The sequence below is a fragment of the Apodemus sylvaticus genome, chromosome 9 (genome assembly GCF_947179515.1).
Source record: "Apodemus sylvaticus chromosome 9, mApoSyl1.1, whole genome shotgun sequence".
In the NCBI taxonomy this organism is placed as follows: domain Eukaryota; kingdom Metazoa; phylum Chordata; class Mammalia; order Rodentia; family Muridae; genus Apodemus; species Apodemus sylvaticus.
Genome location: NC_067480.1, coordinates 82,641,238 through 82,659,090, shown reverse-complemented (window position 1 = coordinate 82,659,090; position 17,853 = coordinate 82,641,238). Strand labels below are relative to the sequence as shown.

Genomic DNA, 17,853 nt, shown 5'->3' with positions numbered 1-17,853 from the left:
CAACTCGACCCACCGCTACTCCCGCACGCTCTGAGGCTCCGCCGCGTGGCCACGCGCCGCTCCGTACGCCAAGGCGGGAGCGCGAAGCCCCGCCCCCGGAGTGTGGCGGAAGTAGAAGGAGCCGTCCCACGACCGCGCGCGCCCTCTAGCCGGGTGCGCATGCGCTCTCGCCGCAAGGTGTTGGCCCGTCCCTCTAGTCTCCTCAGGCTTCGCTACCCCCGCCCCGCCCCTCACAGTGGCGCTCTCGCCATCTTATCCACCCCCCCACCCCCAGCCTAGCTCAGTCACCTTTTCCCTTTCTACAATCTCTGCCCCCCCACTCCTCGCCCCCCCTGCCCGTCGTGTCCCGGGCCCGCCGCCGCCGCAGACACCGCGCCATCTCTGTCCCCTCTCATTCTCCACGCGGGACGCGCAGCCGTGCCTCCACGTGTCTTAAGCAGAGGTTGTGGGGCGCGTGGGGGCGGCGGGGAGTGGGGCGAGGACATGGGGACGTCAGGGACGTGGCAGCCAAAGGTCTGGCCCCGGGCTCCGGGCCCAGCCGGGTACAGGCCGCCGAGCGTGGGGTGCGCCGTGGCCCCTCCCCGCCGGTGGGCGTGAGGCGAGGGGAGCCTCGGGGCCAGGCGGAGAGGCACCAGTTCGCGTGTCACCCAGATGGGTGGGGAGTCCTAGAAGGCAAGCTCTATTTCTTGGAAGCTAGGTAGTGTTAGTGGAAGGAAGTGCAGTGTGCAGGCTGAGGACAGAGGACACAGCGATGCTGCTGTCGGAGCTCGCCTCTGGGACCCCTGGGGAAATAAATCATTTTAGCTGGTAGTGTGGGGCAGATGGGGATCGTCACAACCTAGCTCAAAACTCAGGTTTATGGGAGAAGATCTGTGTGCTAAAAGCTTACATCACATCCAGCTGTGATGAATTACATTTGAGCTCCAAGGAAATTGTCTTCTCTATTGAAAGTCAAGACAGTTGATGTGACAAGTGATAAGAGTTATAGGGCTAGTGGAATATATTTGATGCTCAGACAGGATCCCGGTAGCAGTGTTGTTACCGTACACCCGGATTAAAATTAGCTTTATGTCTTTGGAGTTAGTAGAAACTCAGGAAGAAACCGGTACATATTTATCTGGGATAAGACCTGGGTTCTTAGTATTTGCGAGGAGCAGTTCACCGTTAAAAAGATTTACTTAAAGAAGAAACAACTGGTAGAATTTCTGTGTGTTCCAGAGAGGCGGAATTTAACTACTAAAGGGCAGTTTCTAGATAATGCTTTGCACAACCAGAACGTACTTCTCCATGCTATTGCAGGTTTCCCGCCCTTCCCCGGCTGCCCTGCCCATGGAACTTTCTGTCAAGCTAGAAATGCTATGCACTATGGGCTACCAATATGGTAGCCACCAGGTGCAGGTGGCTCTGATGAACTTGATTTTTAATTGGTTAGCAAATTAATTACAGTGTAAGTAGACACACGTGCATGGTGCTTATTGTATGGATTCCACAGGTCTCAAAAAACTAAGAGCTGGTTTACAGTCTTATCTGGTTGAGTTTTAAGTCAGAGAGGTCAGCTTTTAAACTACTTATGCTAATTAAAAAGGATTTGTAATTATATCTCAATAACGTCTTTCATTCAAATCGTAGATCTGCTAGTATTTATTTACAGCTTGGCAAATTAAAGCCAAATAGTTGGACTCTTTGGTTCTAAAGCTAATGCCAGATTTAGTTGGAAAGACAACAGTGCTAACTAGAGTTTTCTTTAATTATCTGTGGCTTCCATTGTCTTTTACTGTTTGGTTAGTTCTTAGAGAAAACTTTAAACTTTTTATTGTGGTGGTTCCCCCCCCACCCCCCATTTAAAAAGTGATGTTTCCATCTTAACTTTTTGTATTATAACACTTTTTGTATTATAAAAAATAGTAACCTTTGAGCAATTTTAAAATCATTTTAGTATTCATATTCAAACTTCTGAAGAGAAAAGTGAAATTTGGTGAGATATGTGTCATGAGACCACTTTCTTTGAAATATGACCAACTATTTTTTATTTGAGGTTTTGTAAATCTTGAAAATAAAGCTTTCCCCCTCCTTGCCTGTCTCTCTCCCTCATCCCCCTTCTTCTTCCATTTCTGTGCTGGGTCTTGAACCCAGGTCCTCCCACATACTAAGTGGGTGCTCTGATAACTAAGCTGTGCACTCAGGCCTTGAAAATAAACCATAAAGGGAACAAAAACCCAAAACAAAGCTGTCGTGGTAGAGTGCTCCCAGAATTCCTGCCTGATATTTGTAAAATGTTGGCCTTGGCCTCAAGGCTGAAGATAGTCATTGGTTCTGGAATGACTGTCTAAAGCGTATGAGTGACATTATATGCAGAGAATAGTTCATGACATGCAAACCACACTGAGCTGGTCGTAAGTAGACTGGCTAGCCTCATTTTTCTGGGATAGTCATGTCCCAGCATATTTACTACTAGAGCTCCTGTCATATGGTCCAACGTGTTCCAGGTTGGACAGTGCTAACATGGCCACACTTTTTAGGCTTGTCGAAATTCTTAACATAATCTTGGAATGATTAGCTATTTTGCACTCTCCAAAATACACTTGTTGAAAACAGTGATGAAGTCCATGCTATTGCCCTTATTTAAGTGATATCTGGAGTAAGTAAGGCTAGAGAGTGACTTGGTTACTTTAGCCACTGTCAATTCAACCTTTTATTTTGTATAGAAATCATGGGTAGTGTGATTATTGGTTCTCTTTAGGGAAGAAAGAAAATCCTCTGGTATGAGGGGCTACAAATATGCCAGTACAGTAAGATCACATGATTGAATATTCCTGTTGAAACTGTTATTTTTGGTGAGTTCAGAAACTTGCTTTTCATGTGTTAGATAGAATATTGCTGATTTTTGCTTATAGTTCACTTACATTCTGAGAAAGAATTCAGCCATTGCATTATTGTACTGACTGAATTTATAGTAACTGAAGAGGATGAGCTGTTCTATTCGCTATTTTGAATGTCATCAGCTTTGCCATTGCGCCCTCTATGTCTCCTGTGGTCCTGCTAGCTTAGTTTTGAGAAGACTATCCCACCCATAAGCCTCCTTTTCCAGCTTGCCTGATGAGAATCCTGAAATGTTGTTGAAGAGCTGTGCCTTGTTTATGTTCACTATATGTCACAGAACTGAGCTCTTTCTGTGCACCCGATCTTGCTTAGTCATTATTTCATAAAGAGGAGTATTTTAAGTTTCTACTTTAGAGGAACTGAGGAAGAGAGTTGCCCAAGGTCACATGATATGCCTTAGTGCCTGTGTTTGGAGTTCAGTGCTCGGGCCTTTCATGCTACATTGGGAATGGGTATAAGCAGATAGTTCCCAACAAAGTTCACTGTGACAAACACCTTGTTGAGGTCTTGTGAGTGAATTATGATCCACTTTAATTTGTGTGTTCCTCACTGTATAGTAGAAAGGATTCTGGATGGACCTCAGTGTTAGTCCCAGCTCATGTCATTAAATCGTGGTGTGTCCTTGGGCAGTTCAAGAAACCCCTCTGGGCTGCTGTATCCTCACCCGACAAATGAGGGATTTGGGTGAAATGAGTGATTCTCGCTCTGCTCACATCCTTTGGTCCCCTCTGTCCTGTTCAAGTTGTTACATTTTTGCCTGATGTTTAGTCATGTGCCTGTGGTTTTCTTTTTAGATAAAGAATAACTGAACAAAGCTTTTACATTTACTAGTTTTTGAGATAACATAATGACAATGTCAATCTCTGGCTGCAATGGTTGTAACTCAAGAGATCAGCGTCTTTTACAAATGAAAAATATAGGCACTGATTGTTTTCGATTGATTTTTGTTAAGATATGTGTCTACATAGGTCAGGCTATCAGCTATTTGAAATCAAAGATCCATTTTTTTTCTTTTTGAAAAGGATTTATTTTAATTATGAATATATACACACGGCTGTGACTTGGCTGTGTGGGTTCCAGCAGAGGCCAGAGGAGTTGGGTCCTCCTGGAACTAGAGTTACGGGAACTTGTGAACCTTTGATGTGGGCTCTGGGAACGAAACTTGGGTCCTCTGGAATAGTGCCGTGTTTTCTTAACCACTGACCCATCTCTCTAGCCTAACATTAAAAAAAAAAAAATTAAATTTAGACCTGAGACCTTTAACCAGTATTTTTAGTTCCTCATCAGTGGTGGGGAAATTCTGGCCTGGTAAGGTGATTGTGGGAAAAACAAAAACAAAAAGAAAACAGTGAAAATGTGATCTGTTACAGCAAAAGCTGTATTCATGTAAAATCATGAATTCTTATCTCTTGCCATGAGCCACATAGTGTTTAACCTCATCAGATACTTTGTTGATGTGTACCTGATAATGAATTTCTCCTAAGGTTGACTATTTCTAAAACACAATTCTAGACTAGAAGAGAATCATAATGCTTAAAAATATCCACTCATTAAAACAAACAAAAAAAAAAAAAAAAAAAGGAAAAGTCTTGTTTAGTGCTAAACCACTTACTATTAGGATTGTTACATAATGGCCAGATTTCCTACAAACTGGAAAAAAAAAACATCAATCACTGACTTTTACATGAACACAGCCTTCTTCAGTGTTGGAAAAGTGAGTTTGCTGTGGCATTTGCCAGTGTAGATGATGTGTGTTTTAGGATGAATTGTCAGCTACAGGCATGGCACATTTTAGGTATACTTTATGTACAGAATAATTCTTCAGAATAAGTATTTTAAAAAGAGTAGGCACTAATTCACATGGAATAGAGATTTAGGCTAATAGATTAAGGACAAAAACATGTAATAGATTCTCCCATGCCTGTGAAGCAGAGAGCTCTGATGTCTGTAAGCTAATGCTAACTGTTCATTGTTAGCTAACAAGGTTATGAAAATGTCTTGTTATTTGTGTGTGTGTGTGTGTGTGTGTGTGTGTGTACTTGTGTGTCCACATTGCTGGGAGTTCAGCCTAGTGACTCATGTATTTAAGGCAAGTGCTCTGTCATTGAGCAATAGGTCATTAAAATAAGAAATAAAAATTTCTTATTTTAAACTGACATATTTTGTGAATCTGCATTGTATTGTATTCTTTAGAACACTGTTGGGAGACAGACAGAAATTATTTCTCAAAGATGGAGGGAGTGGACTTGAGAGGTCAGTTGCTTCTCATAGCTTCTGGTATATTGGTTAGTTAGGCCTTTAAATAAGTTGCCATGTTCAGTCAGGTGTGTTGACACATGCCTCTAATCTCTGCAGTTAAGAGGCAGAGATAGGAGGGTTGAAAGTTTGAGGCTAACCTGAACTACATAGGAATTTATAGACCTTGTGCTATAAAGCAAGACATTGTCACTAAACCAAGGCAAGGCAAGCCAAACCAAATCAAACCAACCAAACTCCCCTCACCATGCCATTCATCTTACAAGACATGAATTTGTCAGCCTTGCAATATCTTCTTCCTTTTAACTCCTCTCACAAAGCTTTGTAGGATGCCCTCCTCTTGAGGGTCTAATAGTTGTCTTGATATGGTCTTAACTGAAGGCATTTTTTTTTCTCATTCCCCGCAATGGTAGTATTTTTAGTTTCCAGGGTCTCCAGCCTCAGAGTCATTTTCCTCTTCTCACATATGCACTGTCTACTCCACCTGCAAGTTATCTCTGCATTCCAGATATGTTCTTATCTCCACTTGCTACAATAATCAAAAATACCAGCATCTCTTGTCTAATCAGAACCATTGACATATAATTTCAGTAGCTTCTGCTTTCCTGGGTCACACTCTTGTTTATAGAGAAGCCTCACTGTGTCTATCTTAAAAAAAAAAATCCACAAGTTCAAAAATTCTTCAGTAGCTTCATATTGTCATCCAGTAAAATTTCACCTCCTATGACTTTCAAGGCTTTGGAATATAATTCCTCTTGGGACTCTCAGATTTTACTTTGGATTGCTTTTATCCTCTACCCACTCCACTGTACCCACAGTGGTCTCAGGATCTTGTTTTCTCAAAGAGGTTCGTGAACACCACCTGTGTTTTTCTCAGGTCCTAGATTAATTGCCATCTTGTAGTTGAAATCCATTTGTTTAATTTGTTTTCAGACCACTAATTCAAATTGTTGTTGATAGTTACTCCTCACCTCTGATGCATATCCTCTCTACCCCCTCTCTCTCCCCCCCTCTCTCTCCCTCTCTCTCTTTCTCTCTCTCTCTCTCTGTGTGTGTGTGCATGTTTTTTTAGTCACTATTACTTCTGAGGACATAGAAAATGTTTGGCTTTTAGTAAATGCCCAGTAATTATGAATAAATAATCCAAAGGGCATATAGCTTGGGATTTAAAAAAGACATTACCAGTGCCATTATGGGAAGAAGAGGGAATAGAAGGCCTATTACTTTTTATAGAGAGTGAAGGGAAATAAATCAATGATGAGTTTCTGTTTCTGTGTCATTTAAGAGAAGCAGTCATCTGCCAGTTGTTGGAAGAGGAATTCAGTATGGGACAGAAGCTTAGAATGAAAATAAAATAATTCACACTCACTAAGATAGTATTCTATAATTGTGATGTTTGGTTTTCATTGTCAGTGGGACTGGATTTAGAATAATTTAAAAGACACATTCTGGGTATGTTTCTGAGGGTGTTTACAAAGAACTTTAACTGAGGAGGGAAGGCCCACCTGAATGTGGGTAGCACCATCCTATAGGATAGCGTCCCAAATTTAATGCAAAGCAAAGAAGAAAACCTGGAATACCAGCATTCATTTGTACCTGCTTCCTGACCATGGATCGGTGTGACTATTATTCTGACAAGCCTGGACCACTAGCTTCCCGACAGTGCATCAGTATGACCTCCCCATCATGGCTGACTGTATCCCCTCTAACTGAGAGCCAAAATAAATCCTTCCTTAAGTTGTGTTTGCCAAGCATTTTGTCATAGTATTGAGAAAGAGAGGAAATTGGTACTTGAGAAATGAGGTTTTTGCTGTGGCTACCTGACCACTATGTGGCTTGTAGGTCTTTGAAACTGCTTTGTAGAAGGAATTTGGGAGTTTGGACCTTTGGTCTAGAGAAACCCTCAAATGCTATAGGCTACAGATATCCAACCTTTTGACACTGTTATACAATACCCATTAAGAACATGCCATAGCTATGCTGGGATATATGCAGCTTCAAGCTGAAGCTGGATGTGCTTGATTTAAGTGGAGCTTAAAGGATGGCCGAATAGAAGGCCAAAAGGCTGAAATGCAGGAAACTGATGTCCTGGCTCATGAGATTTCAATGGAAAAGACTCAGTCAGGAACTGGCCTAGTCGCCGCCACTGTGCTGTACTCTGGCAAAGACGCCGGCTCTGTTTTGCCCATGTCTAGAAAACTTGTGCTGTTCTGCATGCTATCGACATTTTATACATACTCTTCACCTTTTGAATTCTTGCATTTGTAGTGATTGATCATTTGGTAATTTTCATATCAGTAGAAATATAGATTATTTGTAATTTGATCTTTTTAAACAACAAAACAAAAATGGAGTATTTAATAATGTTGACTCTCCTATGATTTTTTTCCTGTTTTTAGGTTTTACAAGCATTACTAATTATAAAAACTTATTTATATTATGTGACATGTCTAGGTTATGAAATATTAGAATTGAGACTGTGGATGGGACTGAATGTTCCTTGACAGTGATGCAGTAGAAGAAATGGTCATCTCCATTATGTTTCTTAATGGCTGGTTGGCCATTAGACTTAGAGTCCAAAGTCTGATATTACTTCTAGGATACAGAAACTCCTCAGACTGAGGTGTATGATGAAAGATGTTTTCCGTGGATGTCTTCTTTGGTCATGTTGTCAACAAGAGAATGTTCTTTAATGGGCACCCAGTGACACGGCCAGCGGCATTTTGCTTGATTTACTTTTGTGATTTCCTTCTTTTCCCTCTGCCACAATGGGAACCTTTTGTGTTTGGTAGCAATACTTTCTAATGAAAGGAATTTTGCATGCATGAATGCATATATACATACACACACATATATGTTTAAATTAAATAAACATAAACTTTTATTTTCTGGAATGGGAATTTCCAGATGTGATGCGGCATTGGCTATTGGTTCAGTGATCTGGTTAATGCAGTGGTAATCAGACATGAACTTTTTCCTGGAGTCCACATTTAAACTGGCATGCTGAACTGATCTGGGTCTCAATCTGCACATCTGAATTCATTTTGTAAAATATGGCAAGCAGCTGCATCTCCTAGGAAAGCCGAAACAACTGCAGGACATTAACCACTGAGAAGATTACAGTAGGTTTTCAGTTCCATGTTAACTGTATTTATTAGTGAAAATTGACTTGAGTGCTTCTGCTCTTAACAGACTTTTTTTTTTTTAAATGTCTAGAAGAAAGGAAATAAAGCATTGGAATGATAGGACTTTGATGTGTAAAGAAGTTAATGTCTAAAGCAGTAATTATCTAAATCATCCAACAGAATGTGGGTACAGGAAAGAATTATTTTAGAGTCTAATGAGCTATCAGCTCATCATGTCAAGAAAAATGTTATTCACCTGTTTCATTTAGAAATTAATTAACTTGTCTGTGAAAGGCTGATCATGTTTGTAATGAATTTGGATGTGGACCCTTTACCTCTTACCAATAAATAACCTTAACAGGAAACATTTTTAGCGGGGAGACAACTGAAAAAAAAAGCTGGGCGTCAAACCTAGGCCCTGGCCTATCTTAATATAAATTTGCTCTATGAAATATGTCCTCTTTAGAGAGTTAAGAATAAGGCGATTGGATTTGAAACTGAAGAAACGGACACATTGTTTTAGCAAGTGTCTCACTTAAAAGTTTTAGCCATAGTATAATCCCATAGAATGGCATGCATGTCAAATGTGAAATGGGTCAACTCAAATTCTGATTTTAGGAGGCTGAGGTTAATACATTATCCTCGAGGTTAACTCTTCTCTAGGCTTTGTGTTGGAACCTAGAGAGCCCTGGGGGAGGTCCTTGAAAAAGGGAGACTGTTCTGTGTTCGCTGGTCTCATAATAGAAATCTGTGGTTCCTGGTTTCTCCTAGTCATGGGTTGAGGGTGTGACTTTTTTTTTTTTTTTTTTTTTTTTTGATGATCCATGTTTCAAGCTGGAGTTTGAGGGCAAGTGCCTGGAATCCAAGCATGTAGGAGGTGGAGGCAGGAGGCTACCTACTGAGTTCATTGCCATCTCAGAATACATGAGACTGTCTCAAACTCAAAACAGGACAAGGAACTGTAGGTAGTTTTGTTTCTTATTTTGTTTATAAAAATAGTAATTATTTGAAAAGTCTTTGTGAAAAACAGAATAAATTTAGGCTTAAAGGAAAGTGATAGTCTTTCTTTCTTTTTTTTTTGTTTATTGTTTTTGTTTGTTTGTTTGTTTTTTTGTTTTTTTGGATTTGGTTTTTTTGAGACAGGGTTTCTCTGTGTAGCCCTGGCAGTCCTGGAACTCACTCTGTAGACCAGGCTGGCCTGGAACTCAGAAATCCGCCTGCCTCTGCCTCCCAGAGTGCTGGGATTACAGGTGTGTGCCACCACTGCCCAGCCATGATAGTCTAGTTTCTTTATGTGTTTGGCTGTAGGTTCAATTTGAATGAAGCTTTTCTTTTGTCTTTTTTTCCCTGTCTATCAGAGCACAAATGCTTGGTGCCCTTAATTCTAGCCTGGGCCCTAGGGCACTCAGCATAAGTCAGAGGAGTATTGGGATATTTTAGACATAATCACATATAAGTATGTCTACCTACTTATTATGCTATAATTAAGGCGCTATTTGCTGTAGATCATTGTGTCATCACCTTTTCAAAAATGGCTCATCTCAGGCAGTTGAGTGCAGTAGCTTTTTCTGTATCCTTCTTTGATGGGTCCTGCCCTTCAGGCGCGACCCTCATCTAGATTTTGAAGTAAAGGTATGAAAGAGATGAGTTTGTAGAAGGTGGTAGTGGTAGAGCAGGAGGGAAGGAAGTCAATCTCTTGTCTTCTGGCACACCATGGACAAAGATGTGCCAGAAGACAAGATGAGATGGATATCTAGTAGAGTGCCTAGCAGTTGGTGTCAAAGGGCTTTATAAAAGGGGTAATCTTCCTTGAATTCTGGAGGTCTTTTAATTAAACAACCCATTTTCAGACTTGCATTTTTGAAGTAAAGGTATTCTAAATCGATGTGAAAGCTTTTGTCAGCTCTAGGGGTATTTTAAAGATCTTTATTTTAATAGCTAATATTCATTGTGTGCTTACTGTATCAAGATTGTTTTAAATTGTCACAATAGTCTTTAAGAAGTAGGATCACATTTTATAGACAGGATAATGGTAACCTCTCTAAAGCCCTCACAAAGAGGCAGAGCTGGGACTTGAACCCAGGCCTCTGAGGCCAAATATTGAAATCAGATTTTTATGCAAGATTTTCCTGTTTTTTTGTTTGTTTGTTTGTTTGTGTGTCTGTGTTGATTTTTCGAGACAGGGTTTCTTTGTAAAGCCCTGGCTGTCCTGGAACTCAGAAATTCACCTGCCTCTGCCTCCCAAGTGCTGGGCTTAAAGGCGTGCGCCACCAGCACCCGGCAAGATTTTCTTTTTCACCTCATCTCATGTCTTTCACAGAAATCAGGTGAAACATGTTTTCTTTCCTCACTGAGTCTGGCAGTCAGCCAGAGGGCCTCAGGAGAGACAGCCACCCCATGTAGACATTGTGTGATTTAAATGCCAGGAACTGTGTAGAGAAAGCTAATCTGTGACATGGATGCCCAAGGAGATAATGAGCTGTCTTTGAGATGTTCAGGGTGGGTGAGTGTTTTCTCTAGGCCGCAGAGAGGCCATGCACAGAACTGAGCTCCATGCTCCACTTGGAAAGCTATCTCCAGGCTGAAGTCTCCTGTTTCCTGTTAATACAGGCTATGCTCAACTCAGCCTCTCCAGCATCTTCAGGTCAGATGTCACCATAGAAAATTCTGTTCTTTGCCTGTGCTTTGCCCTCTGCAGTGGTGTAAGCCACCCACCCCTTTATATAGCACTAACTCTAAAACTTGCCTTACCAACTAGACTATGCCCGAACCTCTGTCACATGCTCCATCAATGTTCTCAAAGTTGTATGCTCTTCCTTAGAATTTACAAAGTATTTCTAATTTATAATTTATGGGAAATGATCCTATTCCAAAGTTTGCATAAAAATAGGAAGTAATATTTATTGTGTATTTATTGTATGACAATGATAGTTTACCCACTTCAATGACTTTTCTGTTCTTTTGGCTAGTTCTTTGGCTATTGGCTAATTTTCTCATGAAATGTCAGCCTGATTTAATAAGGAAAATGCCATATTTTAAATTGAATGAATTATTTTCTCTTAAGATTATAAACAATAATGCCTATTTCTGATCTATTGATTGAATTTCTACTGTAATTTAGACTTTGGTTTAAATGAGAACTAGACTGTACTGTAGTTTTCTCATTTTGTATATTATAGTTACAAGAACTTCTTTCAGTGGTCTCTTAACTGGTGTTCCCAAAGAGAGAACATGCATACTCATATCTGGCACATGTATATGGAGAGCAGAGGTTGATAGCAGATTGTCTTTAGCCACTTCTGCATATTATTCATTTTACTTAGAACAGGATTTTTGTTTGAAAAACATCCAAAGTAGGTTCTATATCCTGTCCCAGGTGCTTACAGTGTTCAGTGATGATTAAGTATGTTGTGTCATGCCTACTATAGCCATAGTTCTATTATCATTTTATAGTAATGCAGGATAGGTCATCCTCAAAGCAATCTCAAATCCTAGTGTTCTCTGTTGCTAGAGAACAGCCAGGATCCACCTTGCTTCTCTCTCCTTCAGTGCTGGTGTATTTATTGTATGGCATTTCAGGAGTTGCTGCTGAGCCAGTTTTCATGAATGTGCTGGGATCTGAACTTGGGTCCTTGTGCTTGCAAAGCACTGTGCCCACAACCAACATTCTAAGTGACTTTTGTTTTTATTGGTCTGGATGGAAGTGGGGGGAAAGTGTGTTAAGGGGCTATTGGACTCTCCCTGAAGAATTGCTAATGAGATTTTGGGTGGGGTGCCACACGCTAGAGAGCTATGGCACTATGCCAAGTAGTTTAAAGAGTGTTCCAGTTCTCTTACTTACTGTCGAGTAGGCCCTGAATGTGGAGTAGGCACATAGGCAGTTGTTTGATACTTGAACTGACCAAGCAGTTCCCCCCACTGTACTACTTTTCATTTGAATAAAGACATTGTGTAGAAGGAAAGTGAATTTATACAAATCTGAAATTAATCAGAAATTTGAAAATTTCTATACTTTTTGAAGTAATTTGAAATTGCCTCTATTTTGTGTGCTTTTTATGGCTAAACATGTGTGTAAGTTTTATTTTTTTCCTTTTAATCTAGATGAATAATACTGCAGCTAGCCCGATGTCTACTGCCACTTCAAGTAGTGGAAGAAATGCAGGGAAGACGATAAGCTTTGCGGCTGAGTTGCAGAGCATGATGTGAGTCTTTACACAGTGTTACTGTTGCTGTCTTAAACTGATTAATGTTGAAGAAGGAAATTGAAATAAAACATATAAACCTTAGCTTAAGGTAATTTGTATTTAAACAAAAGTAAAATAATCTCATAACATTTAAATAGCTCCATGTAAGAAAGGTAGAAGTGGATAAAGTGCTCCGGTGGTGACTGTATTTGAAAGTTGAGTGCTACTGGCTTTCCTTTCTGTGGATAGTCAAAATGTTTTCAGAAAAGTTTGCAGTTTTTCTTAATTTTCCTAATTCTGAGAGCCCAATTTAAAGTAGTTTTAAAGTTTGATAATATTTGAGCCATTGCATTTCAGATTTTTGTAAGGAATGCAAAGCATTAAAGAAAGTCCTATGTGTTGAATCTTTGAGGAATTGCACATTGGTTTAAGCCTTCTCCCTGCTGGTGGTTGTCAGCCTGCAGGGAGGGTAGGAGTTGGCGGGGTGGCGGACTGACCTAGAGCCCTGGAAGTTTTTCAGGAGACAGGAATCTTACAGGAAGAGGTGACAAGGCAATGTCACTTCTTTCCCAGTGGTTTATCAAGCAGTTTAAAGAGGATGTTTCTGTGGGAAGTTTAAATGCCTTCCTTGTGTGTATTGATAGCCTTCTTACCAGGTTAACTCTGCTGTGTGCTTATGGTCCTTCAAAGCACTATTGTGATCCCTTTGATTGCATATAGTTTCTCAGGAGACATATTTCAAAGAAACTGTTAACACTGAAAGCACTTTTAAAATTAATTAATTAACTAATTAACTAATTAAGTAATTAACTTTACATACTGATTGTAGCTTCTCCTCCCATCTCTCCTCCCATTACAGTGTTAATAAAGGAGTACATTACTATAACCAGTTTGAGGGTTAAAAAAGCATTAACATCATAGTATCAGACTCTGCTTTCAGCATATCTTTATATTCTGACCTATTGAGGATTTTTGAGAGCCTTGGGTATGGGTCATCTATAGATATTGAGTTCTTAGAGTTTAAAACTGAGGAATAACAATTTAGGCCTTCATTTGAAAATTTAGGCCTTTATTAATAAACTTATATGTGAAATATAATTTATTTCTTATAGAAATTATGCTCTAAAACTAAAAACTGATAACACTTTGTGATTGCTAAGATGGGAAAAGCACTAATTTGAATGCTGAATTTTGTAAGTCTGCCTATATTTTAAATTATGGAAAACTTTAAGAGCTTATATATTTATATACTTTAAGCTTTCATTATAGTATAATGGACTTTTTGTTATCACTTTTCTGTTATGGTATATGAATTATATTTAAATTATTAAGTGTGCACTTTATGATTTTTTTCTGTGACAATAAATTGATTTACTTAGTATTTTTAATTATAAATTTGGTTATTTTCAGATTCTTAAAATTATAGCATAATGAATCTCATCTATCCTTTATCTAAATTTAACAATAATTATTCTTTCATAGTTTTATTTGACCTTTTTTCCTAATATTCATTAAAAAATCAAGTATTTTAAAGCTAATCTTCTAGAACTTATAAAAGCAATAGTAAGTTAGTAGGTGAATGCCAGGTGTTGCTCAGCATGGGTCAGCACCCTGTGTAACTGAGTCAGTGGATGACCTACCCTGGCCCCCAGTGATGCTCACCGCCGTCTTTCTGCTGCATAGCAGAGCTAGGTATTTGTGGCAAATACCATGTGACTATAAAGCTCACAATATTTACCATCTAGCTTTTGCAGAAATTGACCTCTCAGCTATAAAACGAGCGCTGTATAAAAAGAAAACAGAAACTTTGGAGTGGCCGTGCCTAATATTTGTGTCTTATAGACCTGAGACCATTTAAGAAAGTTGGGAAAAAGAAAAGAAAAACTAAATTCAGCACTTTGTATTAAATACTTTTGCACACATCTTTGCAAGCGATCTACCTAAGCCGGATTCGGAATGTAAAGGTTATTGTTGGCTGTGACTCTGGAATAAGTGTGCACTTTTCCTTCACTTCAAACCTGAGGGAGAGGCTGCTCCTAAGAGTACATTCAGCAGTGAGAGGCTAAGATTTTCCCCTTATGAATTTCACCTCAGAAAGGGAGCTAAGAGCCAAACGAGGGGATCCCTTTAAGTTTGCTAATACTTCCTATTACTTTAAAAACTTCAGGCTTTAGATTGTATACAAATGGAATCTGTATAGGGCCTGCAGGGCTCGGTTGTGTGCATTTTTCGATGAGGAAGTACAGACTTAGTCCGCATGCTGGGAGGATTTCCCTCCAAATGCTTACTGCTGCTGTTTCCCCCTTCTATGCCTGATTGCTTTGTTGTTTCTCAGCCCCGCAGCTGCCATTTTCTGTGTTAACTAACTAGGAATGAGTTGTTTGCCTTTGGATCGAAGGCTCTCTAACTGGGGACCACTACTTAGAATTTTATCACTGACAAGTATCTGGTTGTCATTTACAATGAGAGTTGTCCAGTTCTGTTACTACTGAGTGGTTACCCTAACAAACAGAAGAAAGCCCTCTATCACTTAAAGAAACGGAACAGCTACCCAGTTACTTAAGCTCAAGGGGGCAGAAGGATCACACAGGCCAAGGAGGAGAGTCTGCTGGAAGCCGTGCCAGGGCCAAGGGCAAGCTGGGCACCCGGGCTGTTGCTGGGTGGCAGCTGATTCCTTCTCATTTCATGTGTGTGGCTGTGTGTCTAGTGGTGTGTCTGTGTACCGTTTGCTTTTCTGATGTGAGGGAGCCAGAGGAGGGTGCTGGATCACCCGTGACTGGAGTTACACACATTGTGAGCTACCAAGTAGGTGCTGAACATCTAACCTGTGTCCTCTGAAAGAGCAGCCAGTGCTCCTAACTGCTGAGCCATCTCTCTAGCTTTTCTATTTTTTCCTTTTTTTAATGGTCCTTAGTAATATTTAGTTACTATTGTGCTTTTGTAATGTCTGCCTCCTCCCTTAGTATATTATGGACAATGTGAGTGTTCTTAAACTTTATTAATCCCCTATTGTTATTTCCAGGTTTTACAGTATTATTTAAAATATGAAAGAAAATATTGGTACCTTTTACCTTAAAGTCAAAGAAGAGTATTTTTTTCAGTCTAATGCCTTTTTTGGTACTAACTTTTAAGTTTTCCCCCAAGGAAGCTGGACTGATTTACATTTCTGTCTCATTCTGAGAGCACCCCCCCACCCCCCCACCCCCAATCTACCTCTCATTGACAACACTAGAGACATGGTGTTGTGGTGTTTAACAGCTTGGCCACTGAGTTTCAAAGTATATTGGCCACTTCCATTGTGTGTGTGTGCGTGTGTGTGTGTGCGCGCATAGGTTTTACCATCTTCTTGTTTTCCTGTAGTTTATTAGGGACTTCTAATATTTCAAAAGTTTCCTGTCTTGTGGATCCCATTTGGCATTTCCTTCTCCCTAGCATTCGGTTTCTTTAAGGATTACTTAGGGATTTAAAAGTGTGTTAATTTTCCTCTTTTAAAAATGTAGCTTAGTCAGTTTCAGTCTTGCTGCTACCTTTGACTTGAAGTCCTCTCAGTCTCTGGCCACAATCCCTACGCACTTTTCTATACTCAGGTTTGATTTCCCCAGTTTAACACTTAGTCCACTTTGTTGTTGTTTTATGTTGTCATGGAGGGCTCTAAGTGAAAGCAATTTTGCTTTAAATCCTTTTGCTAGTGTCCCTACCACCACAAATTCCATAAGCCTTCCTCCCCTCACAGCTGAAATTCTACCTTTATCAGATAATAAGTGGCTCCTCTTGCCTCTCTGCTTTGTTCCATTGCGTGGTCTCTTCCTTTGCCAGCACTGCATTATTGTAGTTATTATAGCTTCTTAATGTGTTTTAATATTTGGTGTTATAGTTCAAGTCTGTCCACATAAGTTTTCTTTTAAAAATATTTTTGGCTCTTTCTTATTTTTATGCTTCCAGTTGAATTTTTAGGAATCATTTCAACAAGCTCCAAAACAAATTCTAAGTGCAAATTTTAAGGGCTTTCATTTTTCATTTCTTTTTATGCTTTTTTGCTGTATTCTCAGATTTCAGACATGGGTCTTTGCAACCCATTTTACTTTTAAAGTTGATTAATGAAGTAATTTTACATTTAGAGAGTTTATTTGAAACAACCCCTGATAGAAACAGTAAAAACAACCAGACTAATGAGTGGGATGCTTAACTAGTATATGATTAGAGACCGAAAAACTTCTCAGTTTTCTTTAATATTTGTTTTTCTTGCTTGAATGTAGAATTGTGCTGTGACTGCAGTATGTAAAAATCCAGCCAATTTATCATCTTAATTTTAAATCATAGTAGTGATTTTATTTCTGAATGGCAGAAATGGCCAGTTCAATTTTTAAAAATGGATATATAATATTGCATTCTGACTAAGAGTAATATATATCAGTGTCCACTCAATGGTATTTTAGAGATTGAGTATATTTAATGTATTCATTTTCAAACAAGAAAAGCGATAGAATGTGCCTTTTTATCAGTTCAGTGAAAGTCTCTCTACTGTAGGTCAGCAGTGTGCAGGAGTATTGAGTTCACACAGATAGAACACCAGATGTAGTTCTTTACAGTTCAGTGGGCTTCCTCTGCTGACACTCTAGGGTGCTACAGAGGAGTCATGTGAGGTCTGTTCTATGATAAATTGTACTAGTTTTTTTTTTTAACATATCTATTTGCAGTTTGTTTTCACACCTTGGAGGATGCTGATTTATTGTTCTTATTCAAGACTGTCTTACTCCCCCAGCAGGCGTAGGCCAGCCTTCTGGCAATGGTGGGAGATAGGAAGCTTGCTGAGAGCTATGAAGGGTTGTCATGTTAGTAAAGGAGGTGGGCAGAGAGCATAAGCTGTCTGCCACTCAGCAGAGGCAGGTACCATCCCTTTCCTATAGCCACACTCTACTGGGCATAGGACTGGGCAGGCAGGGAAACTGGGTTGATGTGGGAATCTGAAGGGCAGATGTAATAGGAAGTTATTAATTTGACATGTTGTGGAGGGTCCAGCCTAGGGATGAGGTCTAAAATGCAATTGAGTTGGTCAGCTTGGACACAGAGTGTGAGAAAGGATTGGAGATTTCAGCGCATTGTACATTTATGTAGAGCATGAGCAGTGCTGGGAGCTTACAGGGTTGTTGGCCTGAGCTATTCTCCTTGAGGAAGTTCTGACTTCCTATGCTGTCCCATCTGACACCAGGTACGATTCTTATGAAAGGCCTGGTAATATTCCCACAAAAGGCCCCAGTGTAGTTTCTGACAGTGCTGTGCTTCATCCAGTCCCTGTTTCCAGGACTTTAATCCTTTTCCTGATGTGCTCTAGCTGGCATCTTGTAGGTGTCTGGTAAATGTGAAGTTGTGGGGATACTACACTGTTTGGGAGGACAACCTCCAGGGGA

The 17,853-nt window shown here is 39.9% G+C and overlaps 1 protein-coding gene across 1 annotated transcript in view; it reads left to right on the top strand.

Moving 5' to 3' along the window:
* Positions 1 to 243: 243 nt before the first annotated feature.
* Positions 244 to 17,853, top strand: part of Supt3h (SPT3 homolog, SAGA and STAGA complex component) — a 360,073-nt gene continuing 342,463 nt past the window's right edge. The window contains exons 1-2 of the mRNA XM_052192221.1: positions 244 to 442; positions 12,363 to 12,463. Of these exons, the coding sequence (XP_052048181.1) occupies positions 12,363 to 12,463 (101 nt within the window). The 5' untranslated portion in view covers positions 244 to 442. The remainder of the gene's footprint in view (positions 443 to 12,362; positions 12,464 to 17,853) is intronic.